Genomic DNA, 24,108 nt, shown 5'->3' with positions numbered 1-24,108 from the left:
AATCAAAGCAATTACTTTAAAATTCAGTTGAATTTATTATTTATGAAATCCAGCTTTTTTTATTATTTTCGAGGTATTATTTTTTGGTGATTGTTTCATTTATACTTACTGTGTGTTTGAATATATGGTTATTATTTATACATAACGCTACATATTATATCAATATTTACGTATCTAAAATATCAGTTAAATAGCTAAAATATTCTAGTAGTACCTATTAAACTTTTTTATGTAGGAAAGTTATAAAACTTTGCATCATTAAAGCATAATATAAATCAACGTAAAGTTGTACACAAATGTAACGCAGACATTACGTTATATAACTAATTATCTTTTGATTATAAGATAATTACTAACCAAGGTAAAGCGCCTTGCAATTTCCGAATCTTACAAATTCGCGGTTTGATAAGATATCGCTTTGCGTACTTGTTCCATGAGCATGCGCTCAGTGACTTCAATGAACCTATTTTGTGTTTCTCTTCGCGGCAAAACGGACGACGATTTGAGTATTTAGTTTCGGTCTAACACGCGGTCGGTGCGGTCGTTGTGAGCGTGCGCCCTCTGTCTGACATTGGCTGAAACTCGCACAAATATACTGTCCAATCTAATGTGCATTTAATGGGAAATATTCGAAATTTATGAAACAAAATGTGTAGAATGCAGTGTTTGTTCGCTATCCTCGCGATCACGATCAACCTAGTGAACTCCTGGGGTAAGTATCGCAAAAAGATCAGCTGATGCGTGACTTTTTAACACGTGCGAATTTTTCGATGTTACGCAACGATGAGGGTTAAGTTTGTATAATTGCGGAATGATACAAGAATGAACTATTTTATACGTTTTTGATTCAATAAAGTGTAGTACCACTAGATGGCAATAAGGCGGTAATTCGCTTGGCGCCACGACGCCGATGTAAGGGGCCGCTAGTCACGTAGGCACTTCGAGCGGCCCGCTGGCAACTCGACCGAATTGGGAAGGCAGAGAAATTTTATCACGCGTAAACATATTTCGTACTATACAACAAAATCGGGTAATCATCCTGAAAATATGGAAAATGAAAAGCGCTGTGCAGAGTGCAGACTTGGATATTGTCGTAGAACGGAAACTTTAAAAAAATCTAAGTCGATTACTCGGTATTTTGACGAATTAAGATTAAGATTATTCCAAAGTCTGAGGTAGATTATTATTAACTTTGTGTTAGAACAACTCATCTATTTGTCAATCAAATAAATTGAAAATGTGTAACATATAGAATAGGCTAGGAATTTTGTAGATACAAGACATATCTATGTCATTTTTATACACATCATGTCAAAAGAAGAGGACATTTCACAAACTTAACCCTTCGGGTGCCTGGTGGGTAAAAATCACATGGCGTGCCTGATGGGTCTGTGGGACCCGGTAACAAAATGTTTGTTTTTTACTTATTTAATATGTCAGAATGCCAAATAATGTGTTTATACTTATTTTAGAGCTGTTTAGTTATATGAATGAAAAATAAAATGAAACTAAAGTTCTTTTACAAAGTTATATTGAAAAAATTAAAAAGACTCTAAATTTACGTAACAAAAATTAACACTTATGCTTAAATCCACAATATTAAACTTTTTAATTGAGATCAACAATCAGACTTCACGTTAATTTAAGGCACTAATTAATCAACTTACAAACTATTATATTTTGATCTAAAAGTAACAAAGGTATTGCTTATAACTAATCAGTATTTATGTGACAATTTTCGCAAACCAAAATCGCGTGTTCCAGGCAAATATGACTTGTGCAAGAGACACAGGTGTATTTAGACTTCCGATCTTTTTGGCTAGGACATATATATCAACGCCTGTTTATACCAGCATCATGTCTTTGAGGTTTTGTCTCCCAGATTTCCAGCTAAGAAAAGTAACCCAATAACTGCTTTTAATTCACTCAGTGTAGTCTCTGAATATGCATATTCGTTTGAACTCTCATAACTCTGCCTCACATTGCGGATCTTATTGTTAGTGTGTTCCAGCACTATGTTCAACATGTCTTCGGTTACAAATAGATAGAAGCAATCAAGTTCTTGGAGAGCATTCTTTGCGTGAAGTTTTACTCCAGGTGTTCCTGTTAAAATGTTTTCTGCTCTTGTGCGAACACGAGAACTCGGAGGATTATGGTACCAAAGTGTATTATCTTTCCCTTTATATATTGATCTGTGAGCAAAATTACTCAATGGCTGGGACATCTCAAAATCACTATCATCGTTTTCACTATTATTTTGTTCATTAAAGACTTCTGCTTCTTCCTCATCATCATCAGAATCATGTGGTACACTCAAGTGGTCTGAATCATTTTCACTTTCATCAAAAACTACATCGTCATCTTCATTTTCTTCAAAATCTCTCTCTAAAGCTTGACTAATTTCATCATTTGTTAATCGCCCAGCCATTTTTAACTGCAACAATATTGTTTGAATAAATAATTTACCACACAAAATATAATAAAAAGATAAAACAAAAATAATAACTTACCGATTAAAAGTTACGCCGCGTGCCTGGTCGGGTCTCTGAGACCCGAGCGCATACAAAATGCATATTGTTCGGACGCGTGCACGTTGCGAACTGCGGGAGGAACGTCAAAATGACCGCTAGTTAGTATCGCGAAGCTACACAGGTGTGCAGCGAGTTTGCTTCAAAAATTTAAAAGGTATCGTCGATTTTTTGAAGTGACGGGTCTGTCAGACCCACCAGGCACCCGAAGGGTTAATAAGTGGTAGTAAATAGGTACCAACAGATTTTTTTATAACCTAATAAAATTTAGTTACGACTGCAAATCTTTTTTAATTCATTGTATTGTAACATTGTGTTGTGTTTATTCCTATTATCTGTAAAAAAAATGTTTTAATGGTCAAACTATGCCAAGGTTTTTGTTATTTAATTGGTAAAAGTACAAAAACAAAATATACGCAATTAACTAGAATTTGTATTTAAAATATGTGAAATAAACAAGTTCATATTGACAATACCTTGTAATAAAGTATATATTAAAAAGTAAAGTTCTCTCTCTGACGACAAACATGGATTTAAATTGTTAGATAGCAATTTTTTTTACATCACTAGGGTAGATAATTATCATTCTAGAGTTAAAATACTTTATTATTAGTAAATAAATATATATAACTTATCGTTATTCGATACGTTGCTGAATATTTACATATAAAAAACATTTACTGAAATATCTTTACAAAACTGTAAAAACCGGTAATATTATAAAATATATTATATAATTTCACAATTCTAAATCTACATTAAAGTAATAAGTGATATCTGTCCTACCAATTTTTCTTTGTCATGGGCTTAACACAATAAATAATGTTTCATGAATTTATTGCTTAGATATAAATTTATAATTTACTCAATTACACCAAATTCAAACTCATTCTGAATAATAATAAATATGCAGTTTTTTTTTCAATAACGACTGTTATCGTATTTATTTTATACATATAATTAAGTAAACTCTTTGCTGTTGATTATCTGTGGTTCAGAGTTGATAGGTTCAAGGCAAAGAAAGCAGATATTACGATGTGAAATGATTTACGCCGCATTCATTTTTAAAATTAAAAAAGAATAACATGTAATGTTTTATTTTTTATATGATTGCAATTGCAATGATTGAATTATTTTAATGTCAGACATATTAAAATCTAAAGTTTAATTTTGCATTAATATAAAACCTATACCTAGCTTCTAATGGGAATGTAGTTTATTTTTTAAAAAACAATGTAATTTATTTTAATATGAATGATTTTCTTTTAACCATTATTTCGGATTAAATAAAAGATAAAATTGGTACATATCCTTTTTTTATAGTTTTCTTTTAGCAAATTAATTGCGAAATATTATTTTAAAATTCAATTATATTAAGTATATAGAATACTATATACTTATTTATCTGCAATCAAAAATGAAAAAAAAATCTTATTACCTAAAATTATATACATAAATAATTGCACCTATGTAAATTTCGGAATTAAATATATATATATAAATATATTGTCAACGCCATCTAGTTCAAATAAGAGCAACATTTGAGAATATTGTTTGATAGACATGAAATCGTGACAAAACAACAAGAACACAGCAATGAGCAAAACCTTGCGAATACTTTCAAAGATATTCATGTAGTCTTCATGATTTGTGCTTACAGATAAAACCTGATAGTTGATTTGATTAAAAATATTATCATAATTACTGTCTGTTGAATATTTTTTTTATCAAAGACTTAGCTTCCGTATTAATTTTTTGAGAATTTGATATCGGCTAATTATAAGTATCTAATATATATATATTATATGTTTATATAGTAAACACTAATAATAATTTTTTTTTACAATATTAGTATGAATGGTATGAGCGCATTTTACTTCATTTGAAGAACAAAATATTATCTGTTTTGCTATATATCGAAAAAGATTGCTAAATAATTCATTTTTTTTTAAAAAAAACTCATAAATTAGAAAATTCTGAAATATATAATGATAACATCTTTTTATTTTTTTAACAGATTAAACGATCATTAGAAATCAGAATCAAATTTTCTCGCTCTGAGTAAAAATGACTAAAATTTTCTTTTAGTAGGGCATAAAATTTGGAATGTTCTAGCAAAAACTGTTTATGGAATTAAAGCCTTAGGAAATGATCGTAATAATTTTCCGATACAAAATTACGTCTTACACCACAGAGTGCTTAAAACGATAATTAAAAACTTGAAATAGCTATTAAATATATCTTTAAAAATGGGTTAATTGCATAACAATCGAAGCGAAAATTCTCGTCACTTCAATCGAAGAATAAAGAAATCCGATGACATTAATCACCTATTGCCTAATTGTAACCTCTCATTGTTGTCAGTACATGACCAGCTAAGTAACTGGGGCATGGTCAGTTTTTAGATACGACGGTTAAATTTTTATTAGGCTAAGTTTATAAGACACGGATTTGGTTCTATAAGTTTTTGTATAATAATATCTTAGAACATTTTTACTTGAATGATACAACACCGATTTTGAGCTGTCCCTTTATTTTTTTATGGAATTATTTTACATATTTGAAATATTTGGATAAAATTGAATAAAGCTAGCCAAACATAAGAGGACAAAAGCCAAAAAATCAACTATTGACATCGAATTAACGCAATATCATTGGTCGGGAGCTTGAATAATAATAATCTATGACATGACAAAATGCGTTTTAAATATCGACGAAGCCGTTATCGGAACTGAGGAAGTAAAATTAAAGTGAATATTAGTAGCTATGAGAAATAGAGTTGGATTATAAATAAAGATACATTAATCGAAAACTTTTAGTAGTGTACAATATAGCTAAGTTATTAGCAAATTCCATGTAATACTTCTCTTAACTTAAGTTTACTTATCTTTATTCTTTCTTCGGTTGGGATAGGCGATAGTTATGAACATTTATAAAGTTAATTTAGTTTGATTTAAACCGAAATAAACAAAAATCCTGTCATGTATGGATGGAAAATATATTACATAATTGTAACTAATTTTGTATTTGTATGTATTTAACTAACATGACTGTATTTTTAGATGTTGAAAAAGAGTAACTACTGAGTCTCTTGTCGGTTCTTCTGTTCGGAATCTACATTCCGAACCGGTGGTAGCTTTACATAAAATAGCTTGTTAAATGATGATTCAAAATTGTAAAAGCCTACTTGAACAAAGTATATTTTGATTTGGATTATTTGAATATACATATCGTTTTTTTATAATTACTTAATTAAGATTCTAAAAATGCAGTTTATCTTCGTTAACCTTCTAATAAAAAATGTTAACTTCGTACAGTTTCACTTAATAATTTGGTAACAGACAATATTTTGAAACGTATTCGCAAATATTTCCTAAAAACACTTTTGAATTTTAAAACATTATTATTACATCTGATACAACTTTAATGAACATGCCCAAAGTTTCTAGTTGCTTTACGTACTTCCAACTTAAATTACTAATGATAATTTAATTTAATGACTTCATAAAAAAATCCAAAGGATTTTTTACCGAAATTGTTTATTACTGAGCATAACAATCTAAAGGGCGAATGTTACATATGTGTCTACATAATATTATGTCTATATAATTATTGAAATACGTTATGTTTACTCGTACAACCTGTGTCCGTAAATAGATCTTGTACCTGTGTGTACAAATTTATTTAATTTTACTAAATTTTAATCGTTGATATATTCGTAGTTCTTTTTCGAACGTTACGTCAGAAGTCTAGTAACGTAAAGTTTGGTTTCTGTTCGATGTTTTAATTGTTTTTAATGATGTATCATCTGAATATTCTTGCCAATTTTGTTATACATTGTGGGTATATTTATACTATCCTCGTTAATCTAATATTCAAATAATATTTAAATCGTATTTTTTAAAACTATCACAACAATAATACTATTATAAGATTTTAAAATACGTACGTTGTATTTTGGCTTAAATTTTTCTTGTCATTGGCGTGTTATATGGACCATTGCCCTTTGGCATGAATACTAAACGTTAAGTATACATAAATAACTACAATAACAATAAGTTATTTACTTTATTTAACTATTTCTTACTTTAATTACATATTTTAAGACGTCAAAATAGTAATTACTGAATATATTTTACAAATGATTAAAAAAACATTAGATTAAATGTTTTGTATGTATATATGTATCTACATATTAAAACTATTATTTTTTTGGGTTTGTGGGATAGATGTATTTATTGATATTAATAGTTTGGCTTGCAACTAGCCGAGCGCCCATTTTTTTTTTTTCGGAGCTCAATTTATGAAATGTATATTAGTGGTTAACCAATCTTGCATATAAAAGTGTACATTAATTAACTCGCAATTTTTTTAAATATTAGTTATAGGTAGGTAAAAATAATATGGATACGGCTTTATGCAAGCCAAGTCATTCGAACACATGAACTTAAATAGTGAAACATATCCTGCGCCCATTACATCGGAATATCCACTAAAAACCAGCGGTGACCACTCCGTCTTTTCAGAGGTGGATCATGGGATCGCGAGAGCATAATACCTGGCCTCCCCGACGGTTGGTAGTGAAACACATATGCCAAATACCAACCGATATAGATTCTCTTGTTGGCGGTGCGTTTACCAACTACCATTATTATTTGCACTTCTGTTTTCCTTATGTACAAATATATATGATATTACATAACAAGTACTCGTCAAACAAATTAATAATTAAGCGATTAAAATGTTTTATCATAAGGATTAATAATATTATAAGATTGTTACAATGTAATAATATAGCAACAGTCTTACAAGAGTTTTAAATATAACTCTGATAATGCAATACTTGCTGATTGAACAATTGTTTATTTTAAATTGTCAACCACTATCTTTAGCTATATGTTATTTTGATCGACGATCCGACCTTATTAAGGTCCCGCGTCAGCTGGGAGATATCATCCTGTTACGAATGATTCTACCGCTGAACAGTATTTCTTTGAAAGATAACCGAGGCATATATATTGGTAAGTAGAAAATTCTACTTACCTCTTGGAAATGATAATATTAGCCGGACCGACTTTCGCTCCCCGCAAAGAAGATTAAATAGCTAATAGGAAATAAATAAACTTGTTTTCTTTTTACATTATTGATATATAATTTATATTTATTGAAATATAATTTACATTAAATAAGTGTTTTTTTTAATATGCAAATATTCATAATAATAACTAATATTAGATATCTGTATTTATAATAAATAAATGTCGACTTTTACCTCGTCATTAGTTTCGCTCTAAAGCGTATATTGAAACTGGTGGGCCAATATTTAGACGTGAAGTCTGAATCTTTAAAGCTTTTATTTTATTCGCTTCGATTAGATGAACTACAGGGATGATAATAAAACAAAAAATAACCTGTAACTGTATTTCTATTAAATAAGGGTCAAAAGTGATGTCGCCTATAAGAGTCGTTTACGGTCTGATTAAGTACTTTTTTTTTTTGCCTTTAGACGACTTAGATTATGGTTCAAGAACCACATATAATAAATTAACTTATTTATTATAAAAAGCTTGTAGAACGTCTAATAAAATCTGAACTTATTTTGTATGATAGTTGTTAAGCGGACGGGCAAATGAGCCACCTGCTGGTATGTGGTCAACACCGCCCATAGACAACTGTAAGAAATATTAACCAATCCTTACATCGCCAATGCGCCACCAACCTTGGGAACAGATGCTACGTCCCTTGTGCCTGTAATTACACTGGCTCATCCTTTAAAATACTCCTCTAAACTCAGTACTACTGATTAGTGGTAAAATATCTATTTATTGATATTATTAACATGAAAACGCAAATTATAATAAAATCAGAAATTTTTCAAGTACTCGCTATAAGTAGTTAGTGTTTTAATTAATGATAATTGAGAAATAAATAATATTATCATGTGTTTCAGTCTTAAGTACCTACTTCAAGATAACAAGGCTTACGATTAATATATACAAACAAACATTTTTTTTTTATCACTAAACGCATTCCCTGATATTACCAAAGACGAAAAATGAAGTAGTTTATTTCTCGTCTTTTGTCAATATTTAATTTTTATTCTATAGTTATCATTTCCAAGTTATAATCATAATAGGAAGTATTTTAAAGTATAATTTTAAAAATATTTTAAACATTTTGAAATTATTTTTAATCGTAATAATTATATAAGGAAATCCAACATATAAATTGATAAATATTTTGTATAAATCAAATCAAAACATACATTTTTCAAGAAGGCTTTAACAAGCACTTTTGAATCATCATTTATTTTATATTTACAAATAGATTAAAGTAAAGCTACAACCAGTTCGGAATGTAGATTCTACCGAGTAAAACCGGCAAGAAACTACCAACATCTCTTCCAACATTTGAGATATATTATGTTAGTTAAATACTGTGTAATATATCCTGGCTTAAAGTCAACAAGTTTAGCTCTAGTAAACAATGTTACAAGTTAATGCAATCAATTTAAAAATATTGCAAATTTATAATATACTTTGGAGGACACAAGGAACTTTGATAACGATCTGTAAAATAGGTAAAAAATATATAATATAATTGCTTCGTAACTGTAAAAAATATACAACTTAAACATCAATTAAAACGAATTTGTTTTTCTTTAATGACTAATGCTCCAGATTTATATGTATTAACACTATTATGTAGCGAATTATAATTCTATACAGAAAGCACAATAATAAAAATGTATTCATCTGTTTTATGTAAATCAAAATTTTTCACCATTGCAAGGTTGAAATTTTTCACTGGTCGGTGTCACCAGGAAGTGATCACACTTATCTTTCAAACTATATTTTTCAATAGATTTGTTATTTTTAAAATGGTTTGATGTCTTTTTTATATTTAAAACAATATGAAGACATTCGCTCTTTAAAAAAAACCAACATTCTTTACAATAAAATAGCAATGCCCTGAAAACAATGAAATTGTCCCTTCTGGCTGGATTACGAGACCGACTTTAAATATGAAATACTCTTAGTATTCACAAAAGAAATCCAAGAAACGCGGCGTGCATTAGCAAATATAATCCACTTTGTATTTCTTTTAGCTGTTTTTAGTTTTACTCTTCCATCTTATACTTCTATGAATCAAGAGCATGAGCTTCACCCTTACTATAATTTACCGTGCACGCAGATAAAATTTACCGTCGAGGGGCGCGCCTTTGGTACTAAATAATTCTATACATAATTTAATGATAAAACATGAATCAATAACTACTATACAATTATACTAACGCATCTAAAGTCACAACAACATGAGTTTTGTGTTCCAAGTCTTGATATTTTAATACAGTTCAAATCAGCTAGATTATGACAGGTCGAGGAAGGTTAAAATTACGCAGAAAATGATTGATCTATACCAATCATTACTTCGTTAATAGAAATGTTTTCTCTGACTTGAAACGTATTAATCTACTACAATCTTAACTTGTTTCAAATAGTTCAGGACCGATTTTATACCTTTTCTCTAATATTGGGAAACCGATAAGCTCCTATTATACTTGGCAACTTTTTACAGTTAATTTATTTTTACTCCAGGATTTATACACAATTAAACATACAAATTAAGGACATTACATTATCACGATGATGGAAATGTCCTTCGAATTTCAGCCAGAACAGAGATTCGACTGTTCTGGTACTATTATAGATCACAAGTGTGCACCGATTCTCTGCGAAAGCCGACACGACCGAAAAGATTTCAATAGGAGGACGCGCTCTCCAACTTTCTTAAAGTGACAGTGTGACGTCCTACTACTTTTGAGAACCTATTGAAAACGTTACTTATACAAAAGGTTGATCTTTGCTAGGCCGGATCTACCGTATGGCTTTTTGGGATGCAGCCCAGGGCCCCGTACATTCAAGGGGCCCCAACTAATTCAAGTCAAAGTCAAAAATAGACGAAAATCATTTTATTAAATTAAACAGATATATGTATGGTTTGCAGCCCTGCGAATCCTGCAATTAATTAAACCCATTCAATTAATTTAATTCAAGTCTACCTGCAGGTGTGTCTTAAGTGGGCTAATACTACTTAAGGGGCCGCCCTAAGTAGTATTAGCCCAGGGCAACCTAAACTCACGGTCCGGCCCTGGATCTTTGTATTATTAAATATGTCTGACACGACTAACTTTACGTGAATCCGATATCAAGAAAGAAATCTAAATACCATTAGTATGGTTAAAGTGCACAACGAAAAGCAATTTACCAGCGAACCGGTAATAAAATACAAAACCGATAATGACAATGCTATTTTGTTAGGTTCCCTGAAATACTGATACATTTAATCTCGCCATACTCGTTTCGATAAGATATTAAAAAACAAGCACTTCACAACATATAAGTCCTCTTTCACCGCAATTTATATTAAACGCATATATTTAAGCCAACTATTGTTAAGACATATACTTACGTATAAGAATAATGTTTTGTATTCTAGTTAATTTATTTATTAATTACTACTTTTTACCCGCGTGCTACAAGTTCGGGGCCGTAACTATTAGGATTAAACTTCGATCAACAATACTACTACACCACCATCACCGTCACCATCGCCCATAGACAATGGCGCTGTAAGAAATATTAACCAAACCTTACATCGCCAATGTGCGACCAACCTTGGGAACGGAGATGTTACATCCCTTGTGCCTGTAGTTACACTAGCTCACTCATCCTTCAAACTGGAATACAACAATACTGAGTAGTGCTGTTTGGCGGTAGAACATCTAATGAGTGGGTGGTATTTAGGCTAGCACAAAGCCTACCACCATGATTGTTGTTCGAAGGGCTTAAATAAAGTATATGTCCCTTTGTCAATGTCATTTCATCAAATTCAGTTCACTGGTTAAGTCGTGAAAGCGTAACAGACAGACAGATACGATCTACATTCGCCTTTATAACATTAGTATAGCAATATAAACAATAAAAGCAAAGTTCCATGAGATTAAATCAAAGTATACGCACTTTTTTACTCAAAAGTACAACCAAAATCAAACAAAATCCCATGCTTAAAGTTCCGAATCAACAAGTCTTGTACAATAATTACTATCACATCCGTCCGTCTAGAGCATATTATGATATGTGCAAACGACTTCTTCGAATCGTCGCTAGTATTATTTTAGAAACCGGTTATAATTCGCATATCTGTCGTTTTAATATTGATTAAAAACTAGGTACAAAGTAAAATTATGAACGTCGCCATTTTGTAATTTCGTTTTTAAAACAGCAGGAACAAAATATGTTGGAAATTTATATGTCGATTTAGATGTCGAATAATTAAAACAAAAAAAAAACAAAAAAAAATATATTTTAGTTTATTATAATGTTTAAGATAGATCGTAGTGGTAGCCAAAGATTGTCTTAAATAATGTTACATGGTATATAAAATTACATTTTATATTGTATGTTATAAAATTAATTATAGCTTTTAACGTTTAGGTATAATTTATATGAAAATTATTTATAACTAGAAACTCGCTGACTGCATTATAGACTAAAAAACATCTTGAACCGTCAAGACTTGGTATATAAAAATAGGCAAATTTAAATTTTGCTTCTTTTTAAATCAAAACAGTTCCCTCACACTGTAACGGTTTTTTCAACTATAGTATCATGTGTTATTCATGACAATATCGACCCACTTACATATTGTAACATTCAGTTCAAATAAAGAACTTATTTTAAATAAAAAATAATATAATTTATGATAATATTCGGAATGTTAAAGTTAAATCCGCTTGTAAAGTTAAAAATTTTCATAGTAGAATTGATTTGCCTAAACTCTTAGCGTTTCAACTGTATTTGTACAAACAGAATAAGCTCTGAAACAGGCGATTTTTTATTTTTTGCAGATCTGTTTTAAAAACGATAGATCCGATCGAAACCTATCCAAAAAATTCCACAAAATTCGTATAATCGTTATGTTTCGATGTTATATCCATCCATAATATAATCACGTGAGTTTCGGGCGGCCATGTTTGACGTTTACGGGGACATTATATGAGAAGAAAATGATTACGTATTTGTTTAGTTTTATTTTTTTATTTTACTCGAGTCGGATTTTCATCAGATTTGTAATAATTCATTCAAATAAATAATCGATGACAAAAAAAGAACTGTTATTTGTACCTGATACAATAGGATTTTAAAAAAACATGCTCACTTTTTAAATCATTCAAATAAGCAACCTCGAGTTCAGTTCAAATACGCTGACAAAGCGTTTAGGACCACTTTAAAGTATCGAATTACAAGCTTATATAATGCAAATTTTATTAACAATTACGTGAATAATCGCTCACGTTTCATAATAACGATACTCGGATAGTTTACGAACAAGAAGCCTTTGAAATACGAAGCCTAAGTATTTGCTTGCTTGGAGTCTTGGGTCACGTACGCCAAGAATTGATAGGGCCATAGTCTAAGAGACACTTAGACAAACTTCTTCTTTAACTTCTTTAAAAAGTCGATGTCTCAAAACAATCATAAACGGCACATAACATTTTTTTTTATATTTTTCATCTAAATAACAATTCAGAAAACTATATTAAATTTGAAATGGCATTAACATGAGTACTACGCAATACCATGCATTTAAGTAGATATGTTATGTGTACATTACATTTAATTGTACATTGCACTGTTAAATATAGTAATGGTCAAAACACGATTTAAAAAAAACAATTAGAAATAACTCATTATTGATAAAGTAGTATTTAATTATAAGAAACAATCATTTTTGCAACTTTATATAATTTATAAATTTGTTATCCAAATTTAACAATTAAAATTGAAGCTAATATAATTTAAACTATAGTGAAGGGATTTTTTATACAAATAAAAAATAGCACTTAGCTCTTGGACTATACTGTAGTTAAGGCAATAGATGTGAATATGGGTTGTGTTGATAGATTCTTAATGAGCCGAAAAACAAACTCGTTCAATCCCGATGACGCCAGCGAATAAGACATTAACTAACGTGCAAAAGAAAAGATTCTTTATAAAGTGATATTACATATAAACATACATACATTATATTATCACACTAATGCTCGATTCTTCTCTCAGTGATGTAATGTTACATATTGTATTATTACAGGTTGCTCACTATTTTGCTCAGTCTTTCTCATCAATTTATGTAATGCTCGAATCTGAACTGTTACAATACAGGCGAATGGTTCCGGCGTGGGGCTGCCCTAAATATAAATATAAAAACTTTTAGCTGTTATTAATTGCATACTGAGCTTGTCGGTGTTGTCGAACCAGTACTTACTCAAATTAATATATAAAAAAATTGAATGAATTTTCAAAATGATATTCCAATAACCTAAAAAAATGTTAAGTTTCACACTGTTTTTTGTTCTTTTAGATAGATAATCCAATTATTTGAAAACGACGTACCTACCCAAATGAAATACGAAACCACATTGATCGCATCGTTATCCATCAGTCTGTCGAGACTCGAGACCCTTTTTCTCAGTAATGGCCGAATATTTTTATTGGACTTATGATTATAAATGCTTCCCACTTTACAAAAGAATGAATTTCTAATTGTCTTAATATTTCAACGAATATTGATTTATTATGCGAAATTATTTGTTATTATTTTCATTAAAAAAAATTAGATATCCCATAATTAATCATTAAATTAAATATGTAGGTACAATCATTTATCATCGTCGATTTTATTTCCAACAAGGATAACAAAAATATATATATATAATGTAAAAATGAATTTATGCTTTATTTGATTGAACAAAAAATATGACTATAGAACAGTCGACCTACATTTAGTTTTATGCTAATATTCAAGTACCTACGACAAGTCGCTACCCTGTTTTTTTTTATGTAAACCATCCGTCCGTCCTACAAGTCAAGAGGACTGTTCTACAGTAAAAATTAAAATCATATTAGGAATTAATCTCAAAATTCGTCCGGGTCAAATCCGCTAAAATCAGACAAATCTGATTAAAACTAAAATTACAAACTTATTTCGTTTGTAATGTTAAAACGGTTAAATTTGAAACATTTGCGGATTTCATAAATTTAAAACATTTGTTTGCTCCATTTTATTTGATTTATTCAGTGATTGTCGGTAGCTATTTAGTTGTGCAATTTTTTTGCATTTTTCCGGTCGGTTACTTCAGCGCTACATTTAAGGCGTTTTCCAATTTTTTGTCTTTTTTGTCATAATCATTATTATCGTAAGACATCTTGTGTTTGAAATTGTTCTCTAAAATTATTTTTAATCGATGTCTTTTTTCGTTTATTAGTACATACCAATTACTGCTTTAAATCTAAATAATGATTACTTAAATTAATCTACTAACTTTATATTTTATATTTATCTACACAAAAGTAATGTTTCTTTATTAAAAGAACTTATATATTTTTTTTAAATCTAACATCACTTTACATTTACATATGTTTCTAAGAATAGTCATTGTTATATTAATTAAAAAAAAATGATAAAACCGTCACCCAAGCTCATGAAACACAGGGATTAAACCTACTATGTAATATGTAACACTCAATTAAATATTATTCGCAATAAAATAAATGAAAAATAACTTCCAAATTTGTGCTTATGTTAATATTCTGATAGGCAGACAGCAATTCAATTAAATCATTTGTATCTAAGCAAACCTAAGTCTACCTAGTTTTACCTACCTCCGCAAATTTACATATAATAAATACTAATTTGCGGAGTTAGGTAACACTAGCAGGATAAACAATTAACTCCCATCTTCCTACAATTTGTAAATACGAATGTAACTAACTATACATTTTCCGTTTATGTATTTCCTTAATAATCTACTAAGTATAATATTAAGTTTATGAAACATTCTTTAAAAGTTTAATATTAAATGTCAATCAGATACTATTGTATACTCTATCCACAAGAGGGCAAAAATAAAATAAACGATATTGTTATCAAATTGACGAGATATCATTGGTCGAGAGCTCGAATAATCTATGATTTTCATTATGGATTTGCGAAAAATGGCATTTTGAACGTCGACGACGGTGTTTTCAAAACTTTGGAAGTAAAATCAAAGTGGATATAAGTACTTAAGTGAAATAGTGATAATATAAATAAGGACATAATAATCAAGAACTGTTGCTGAACTGTAGTGTAAAATATAGCTAAACTATTACCAAACCGCATGAAATACTTAAATCTTATGTTTGTTTATCTTTATTCCTTAGCGATTGGGATAATATAAGTATAATTTCTGATTATTAATTTCAAAATTAGTTGTAACCAATAACAATGAACTTTGAACTATCGAAATTGTGGGAAGCGTGCTATCCGTGCTTGTGCGGACTCGCCTGTACGGATCTTTAGGATCCATCAAGTCGGTAACTTCAAACACCTGTGTAATCAAAGGCTTAGGAAATCAACTTTAGAAAGTGTGTCTGTGTAGGTCTCGCGTGTATGGATGTGTGTATACGTACACATGTTCGTGAACTTTCATCTTACATATCTTGGTACAAGTAATCATATGGACTCCGAACTAAATGAAACCAACACGTCAATGCATGATTTATATTATTGATTTTCCTTGTATAAGTCAGTTTTTATCGTTAAATCTGCAAAATAGAGAGGGCGTCAGATGGGTTAAAGGAAGTTGATAAGTGGACAGACAAATCCCACGAACAAATGTTTAAAACATATTTATCGCTCTTTGAATTTTTGGCATATTATTATGAAATTAATAAGTTGTACTATTCGACGGCTGGACAGGCATTTGCTAAGCCTGCGCCTGATCTTCGACCACATATTTTCCACACACCAGGCAACGGTGTTTTTCGTATTAAAATAATAATTTACACATACATATCTTTATATTTTAGTAAACTTTTTTCGATTACATTTAGAACATCATATCATACATAGATCATATTGACGACCCTATGCGAGAAGGATTAAAAATATGATACAACAGATAAAATATACTACCAGCCTGTAAATGTCCTATATCTCCTTTTTGAGAACATTGGGAGTTTATTCCACCACATTGTTAGAATATGAGTTGGTGGGTACAACCGAGTATCGATTACTTATTAAATTTCAAACTGATATTAAAATTATATATTTAAATCAAGGAAGTACTTTTTGTAATTTTTTATTTCTATCCTGATACCGATACAAAATATAATTCTCAATTAGGTCAAATTGCTTTTAATTACTTTTATAAAATAGCGATTTAATGGCTTGTATGAAGTATTTATTTTTTGTTTAGTGCATTAAAATCCATGTTGGTTTCCACGCGATAAGTGCACAGATAAACAACATTGTATTTTATCATTTAAGAGATAAATCGATAAAAATGTACACAAAGTTTAATCTGTTATTAATAATATGTCACGTACCCACTGACACACATATAAAATAATAAAAAAAACACAAAAACAGTATAAAATGTTGACAAACTTATTTTATAGATGGTAATAGGGTTTTTTATCTGTGGCTTACCAGTCAGTATTTTTTAAGGAAACTTAAGATTATTATATCGTTTCTTATTGTATATAATACTATGTATAATATATTTAACAATACTTACGTATTAATTAATAGTGGCGCCAAAATTTTTATATTTATCAATTATGAATCGAGAACGAAGTGTTAATCTACTTCTAATTGCCTACATATTCTGTATATTTAAAAAAAACGCTTAATAATGTTACTAAACTATGTTTTCTTATCGAATTATCATCATTATTTTATTGTTTCATTGCGACTAAGCCGCTTAAGGATTGTCAACAATTTGGGTACAGTATCTATTTTAAATGCACTGCTTATTAACATATGTAAATGTAAATAAATACGAAACATAGTTGCTATCAAACTTGTTTTAAAACTAAAAAAATAGACAGGATATTATATATAGATGAAAAAAGGTTTCGTTTGACTAAAAATGCTTTGAATAAATAAAGACAATACTTATTGAGTCTGTTCTTAACTTTAAATCTTAATTTATTTCGTATGTCACATGCTTTATATAACATACCAATGACGTATTTAAGCAGCAAATATAGATAGACATAATCGTTCCTTCTCATTAATATTTAATTTATAAGTTTCCGAATACGGTATTTATTCCCATTGCTAGAATATACGTAACACAAGATACACAAACACGATCCAAACTCACTGAATGTTGTTAATGTTATTATTTACATTCACGTCATTATATACAAACATTCGTTATTAATAAACAAGTTCGCTTACAAGGTTTTATTTATCAACTTCTTAGTTTATAATTATTTAAATTCGTATGCGTTTGCACATGTTTACTATCTTTTGTCAAGCATTGAATGTTGACGGTTTCGGCTATTTTCGACTTCCATGGGAAGTATTACTATACAGACAACCATATAATGAGTTGATTTGTATTCAAAGCCCGGTCAAATTATTTGTATAGCAGAATTAGAACTTGGTTTTAGGACGTCAATAGCGAAGGAGATAATCAGTATCCTTACTTCGTTTACCTCACTCGTAAAATATTGAAAATATATGATACCTCATTAATATGAATATTATATATATAGCCTTAAACTGTAATAATTATTATAATCATTTTTTGATATATCTTTCTGTCCTTTCAAGATTGAGTTGTTCTGAAATGTGAGATTAATCCTGCTCAAAACAACTTCACCCAGATGAACTTAAGTTTGATTATGATATTAATTCAAACCATTAAACAATTCAATGACTAAATACATAATCTCATTAAAAAACGAATTCCAATTTTTTGTTCCTTTCATAATATAATCCTTAAGTATATAACGTTGCTCTTAAAGTATATTTATTTTCATTATATTTTATTGGACCTGATAACACTTGTACTACACCTATATTATTAATACATAGATGTATTATTTACAGTTGGATTAATTTTTGATGGCAGTATTTGTACTGAGAGATGAACTATTATCTATCGATAAATTAAAGTTAAGCCCTATACAGATTTTCTTTACCTTAGAATATTGCATTTTAGTATAAAAACTACTTTTATTAAAATCATTATTCATAGCCTTTCAAGTTCATTGTAAGATAAAATTAATCAACTTCAATAAATCTTACAATTTCAAAGCAAATTAAATACATTATTTTTAGATGTTTAAATTGTAGTTCTTAATAGGAAAATTGGTCTGTGGATAATTTTTAATTATGATTTATCAATTTTTCTTTGAAATATTTCATAGAACAAAACTATTGCAATTTCAATTAACATAATTTATATTACACAGAAGTAATTTATTATCCTTGAAAAATGTATCTTTTACTCCTTATCCGTCGTTCTTTGAATTAATTATAAATATGATAATAACTTTATTTATAACTTATTATTTATATTGACAATGACCGGGACCTTATTTCATAATTTATTACTTGTAAACAAAATTTCCCTGTTATATATGAAAATATTAAAGATTGTTCGTTGAAAACATTATCCATTACGTATCACGTTTTTAATTTACCAAAGTGTTCGTCAGATCATATTAAATCACAGTTAAAGCTTATTGTGATATTTATTTCAAATGTATGTAAGAATATTTGATAGACATAGCGTAGTTAATCTTTATAATCAACAGAGCCGTCTCCAGCTATGCTGAAGACCTTAGGCACCCATGAATTTGAGGCCCTTTTGGTAGATATTTACTGCCATGTACAAATAATTTGCTTATGGACAGGCCTTAAGTATAGTTTCAAATAAACGGTGCCGTAATTTTTCGTAAATTCGTAGGAATCTGATTGGTTGTACAATCTTATGGCTATTTTATAGTATATCGATTTCTATTACGAAGAGCACGTTTTTCTACTTTTAATATCGACTATCGTCAATAGCCTTTTTTGATAAATATTTTAGTTATTTCTTACAAATATATCACTTTCGAAAATATACATAGCAGTCAACGTGCAAGCAGTAAATGTATGAAGAAAATTGTTGGTTCTTCGGGGCCCTCTCAGGATGGGGGCCATGGGCACGTGCCCCATAGCACTATGGTAAAGACGGTAATGATAATCAATGAAAATCTTGTCAGTCAGAAAGTAGGTGTTATATGTTAAAGCGAATGCGCATGCGCACCTACGTCACGCAAACGTAAACAAGGTGTCTTGAGTTCGTCGTAAAATTACGTAGTCACTTGGGCGGATTCCAATACACATTGCTTGATATATAGATAGTTACCTGTCCTGGCTTATATTTAAAATAATATGTTATTGAGATTTTTTAAACATAAAACTTTAATGAGGCAATGTTCGAAATATTTTTTATGATGTCTTTTTCTTTCAAATATCAAATCAGTAATGATAGAAAGAGACAAACAAGACTAACTATACGTCTGCAAGTAAGGTCGAAAATATTTGTTATAAACCATTACCACTTTATACTTCGATATTCGTTTTATTTAAATGATTTATAATGAATTATACATGATACATAATTTATTCATTGTTTCAACGAACCATTGAGTTTTTTTGAAAAAAGAACTGTTTTTTTTTTTCGGACGTTGTTTCATAAGTCAATTCAGACTTGCAAATAAAAGTATTTCATACTAAGAAATACGTTCGTCGAATACCTTTGATAATTATTTTCATGTCTTATAAATATATCCCTCCAGCAATGTATGGGTAGCAAATAAATTAAAATATTTGACCTCTGTTAGGATGCGACTCTTATGAATAACGAGCAATATGAAGTCTGTCAGTTGCTACCCAAACATAATTAATGTACAATATTATATGACAATCTGATTTTTTTATTGATATGGCTCAGTGGTTGATACACGTAAATCTTAACCGATGATTGGCACTTAATTTGTATTTAAAATTTATTCCGGGCTGAGCGCTGAAGTGAAGTATCGTAGCGTGGTGGAATAAGCTCCAATCATTACTCCAGCAGCGGTATATTGACAGACTCTTTTATAAAGGAAGAACTTTGTTATATAAATATAAACCTACTCACAGTGTATTTTAATATTAACTCTTAAATATAAAGTATTAAGTTCTTCGAACTCAATTCTTCTCAAAAGTTGTTTATGTTTAAATTTTCTGATTATGTAATTGATATGTCGAGACTGTTCCTGCATGTAGCAACATCATAGATCACTAATGGCAATTATTACGTAAGTGTAAAAATGCTACAAACTTCGAAATGGTCACGAGATGACTACAACATGCATTGCTGCCAAAATATGTATCAATGGCTGAAATCGTTTTAATGCTTGCATGATTATATAATAGATATATATAATAATAGATTGAATCCAATCGGCATGACTACTCGTAGTTAGTAATGTCTTTAAAATAACCTTTGTTTATAAACAAAAGCATTGTGTTCTTAAATTGTGGTTAGCACACACGAATCTGAATCGAAGATTGCATGGCCTGACCATGCAATCTTCGATTCAGCAATGCCGGACAGGCACTACTAAATTTTCATGAGCTTAATTTGTGATGTAACTCATTTCATACCCGCCAGTGAAGTAGGCCTTTGCCCGATTGTGACTTAGTCCCCATTTAAAAAAGGGTAACATTGTTGTACTACACACGTGGTTCATTGTATTGTTTTTAAACGGTCCTTAATTGTTTCATTTTTGTTTCAGATATCGCTATAACTACTGGGGACCAACTAGAATTTTATACGAATCAAACAAAAACGAGCAATGAAGGGATCAGATTTAGAGATCTCACAGCATTAGCGTACGACGCGGTTCACAACATGCTGTTATTTGTCGATAAGCAAAATGACAATGCTTCGATATTTAGCTACAATTTACTCACTAGGAAATATCAACCTCTAGTTGGTCGGAGATCTTATGAAAATATTCAAGGATTAGCTTTCGATCCTGTAACGGGCAAAATGTTCTGGACCGATACTAACGAGAGAAGTGTATACTGGATATCACTTTGGCCGAGACCGAAGAATAACATCTACGGTAATCTCTTAATAAAAATGGACGACGAAATCCCGAGAGACATTGCCGTTGACAGTTGTAGGGGGTAAGTTTACATACGAAAATCCAATGAAATATATTTTAAAGAATATTTTCTTATGAATTATTCTATTACAGTTATATTTACTGGACGAACACCAACATTACAAAACCTACAATCGAGAGGGCACGTTTCGACGGCAGTGAAAGGAAGATTATCGTTGACACTAATATCCACATGCCCGTCAGTATCGCGATAGATCAGAGAACGAAGCGCCTATACTGGGCCGACGATAAAGAAGGCATTCACTACTCCATTGAATCGTCAGATTTAGAGGGAAAAGATAGAAAGACAAGATTAGTCGGAACTTACCACCAGCCGAACGCTTTAACCGTATCGAAAGATAATATTTATTGGGTCGATTGGGGTTTTAAATCAGTTTGGAAATTGTCAAAGAACGCTCCTCCTAATACAGAACCTGAAGAATTGATAGCTTTCAACAACGAGGTTCCTTTTGGAATCGTAGCGAATTATCAAATAGCGGACCAAACGGCTGGTGTTACCGATTGCACGGTACTGGCTGGTCTGTCCGAAAACAAGACTCTTATCAATGAAGCAATGAATATTCCAAAGGACGTTGGCTTATTTTGTCTGCACGGTGTTAAAACTGGCATTTCTGATTGTAAATGCTCTCCCGGGTTTACTGGCGAGCGATGTGAAATATCGGTTTGCCAAAATTTCTGTTTTAATGGCGATTGTAGCGTCAACAACAAAGGTCAACCAGAATGCAAGTGAGTTTATAAAAATATAAAATACATTACAGCAACGCTCGATTCATTTAACAGTTCATTATGTTTTTTGACCGTGAAAGATACATTAACAAATGTATTACTTTATCAGCTACAATCTAATGTCTTTATTAAATTAAAAGTTTTGTTTTAATGCACTAGAGAGAAGCTATGGACCAAAATATCTTTTAAGATACATAAATGAATTTTCTTAAATAAAGATTTAGTTATTGGTTTAATTTCGCTGCAGATGTAAACGAGGCTACAAAGGAACGAGATGCGAAGCCTATATTTGTTCTCAGTACTGTTTGAACGAAGGCGTGTGTTCTTTGGGAAATAATGACAAGCTAGTTTGTAAATGTACAAACGGCTTCGTTGGAGAACGATGTGAATCGCGCAAAATTGAAGCCACAGTCGCACCGACTATTGAATCTTGCAAGTAAGTTAATGAAATCGTTGAAAAAATTCACATTGATTGAAAAGTATGTCGTCATAATCGTTGTACAGAGACGTATCTGCAATTATTTACGTGCATCGTCTTAAAGCTTTTATATGCGCTAATTATTAAATTATGTTTTAACTCTATAATTAAAATTACTATAAAAAAAAAATATTTTAAACAAAACTATCTGTTCTAGGACTGTGACTACATAAATTGTACACATGATCTGTACTTTTAATACAATTATATTACGTCAATTTTTAACATACTTTAAATTAGTGTCAAGTTTTTTGAGATTTAATCTAACAAAGGATCTAGACCTCGACCATAACGATCTGAAGATCGGTCACGAGTCGTTACTTTATAAGATTTTCAATAAAAAATTAAATTCTGATAACCATTTACCTACTGAAAAATAGCTTACCATCAATAACATTCAAATCTTTTTTTTCGTTCCAGTTGCACAAAAGGAGATAACGCCACAAGGAGTTTAGGAACTTCCTCTAACGATCTTTACATAGATGAGAACTGCTCATCGGGATGGGACCCGATACGAGATCCCATACTGATGGTGCTTGGAACACTCTGTGGACTGCTTTGCCTCATTTGTGCAATGCTTATAACCAAGATTTTGTATTTGAAGAGGCGCCCCAGGTAATGACTAAATGACGCGCCTGTGCATGTGTGTTGTTTATTAGTGGCTGAGTGTGTGTGACTCTTCGTATTGTATTTTCTAACAAATTCGTTCTCATAACCCAAAGGTATACAATTTATTTAAGTGTATGTGTATTTAGAAAGCGCAAAAAGTACAAAACCGTTAGAGTCCTCTTTTATGGACGTACATGAACGTTGCGTAAATCAGTATATAGCTTTAAGTAGCCTTAAACATATCAGGTCTAGTAATTTTAAGCGAAAATTATGAATTAATTAAAAAACTTTAAGACATAAAAAAAACAGCCACCCGTTATACTTACAAGTAGAAAATTAGTTACAGTTATATAAATAATGCACAAACAACATAAATAGTTATTTTCGTTTAAAATTACAATAATGATATTTGTCGTTTATAGGTATATTACATCATACACAGGGAGTTTATTAACAATTATTATCTAAATAAGTAAATATCGTTTGGTTGGAATTTTAGTAGTAATTTTTTGAGGAAAAACTTATATATAGATAAACATAAAAAGAAAAACCTTATCTTTATAAAATAAATTAAGCGAAATCGTTACGAGCATCTCGCTCGATGTATTTTTTTATGTACAGCTAAATTGCTCTTTTGAACTTAGAAGATTATGTACGAACTAAATTAATTATTATTATGGAAAAAAAAAATATTTTGATT

General features: G+C 30.2%; 1 protein-coding gene across 1 annotated transcript in view; it reads left to right on the top strand.

The window, feature by feature from the left end:
- Positions 1–491: 491 nt before the first annotated feature.
- LOC125069454 (protein cueball) overlaps positions 492–24,108 on the top strand; it is a 35,346-nt gene continuing 11,729 nt past the window's right edge. The window contains exons 1-5 of the mRNA XM_047678953.1: positions 492–712; positions 21,200–21,596; positions 21,668–22,321; positions 22,569–22,757; positions 23,220–23,414. Of these exons, the coding sequence (XP_047534909.1) occupies positions 649–712; positions 21,200–21,596; positions 21,668–22,321; positions 22,569–22,757; positions 23,220–23,414 (1,499 nt within the window). The 5' untranslated portion in view covers positions 492–648. The remainder of the gene's footprint in view (positions 713–21,199; positions 21,597–21,667; positions 22,322–22,568; positions 22,758–23,219; positions 23,415–24,108) is intronic.

This window comes from Vanessa atalanta, chromosome 15 (genome assembly GCF_905147765.1).
Source record: "Vanessa atalanta chromosome 15, ilVanAtal1.2, whole genome shotgun sequence".
Lineage (NCBI taxonomy): Eukaryota > Metazoa > Arthropoda > Insecta > Lepidoptera > Nymphalidae > Vanessa > Vanessa atalanta.
The sequence above is the reverse complement of the archived record's forward strand: the minus strand, read 5'-3'. Positions and strand labels throughout refer to the sequence as shown.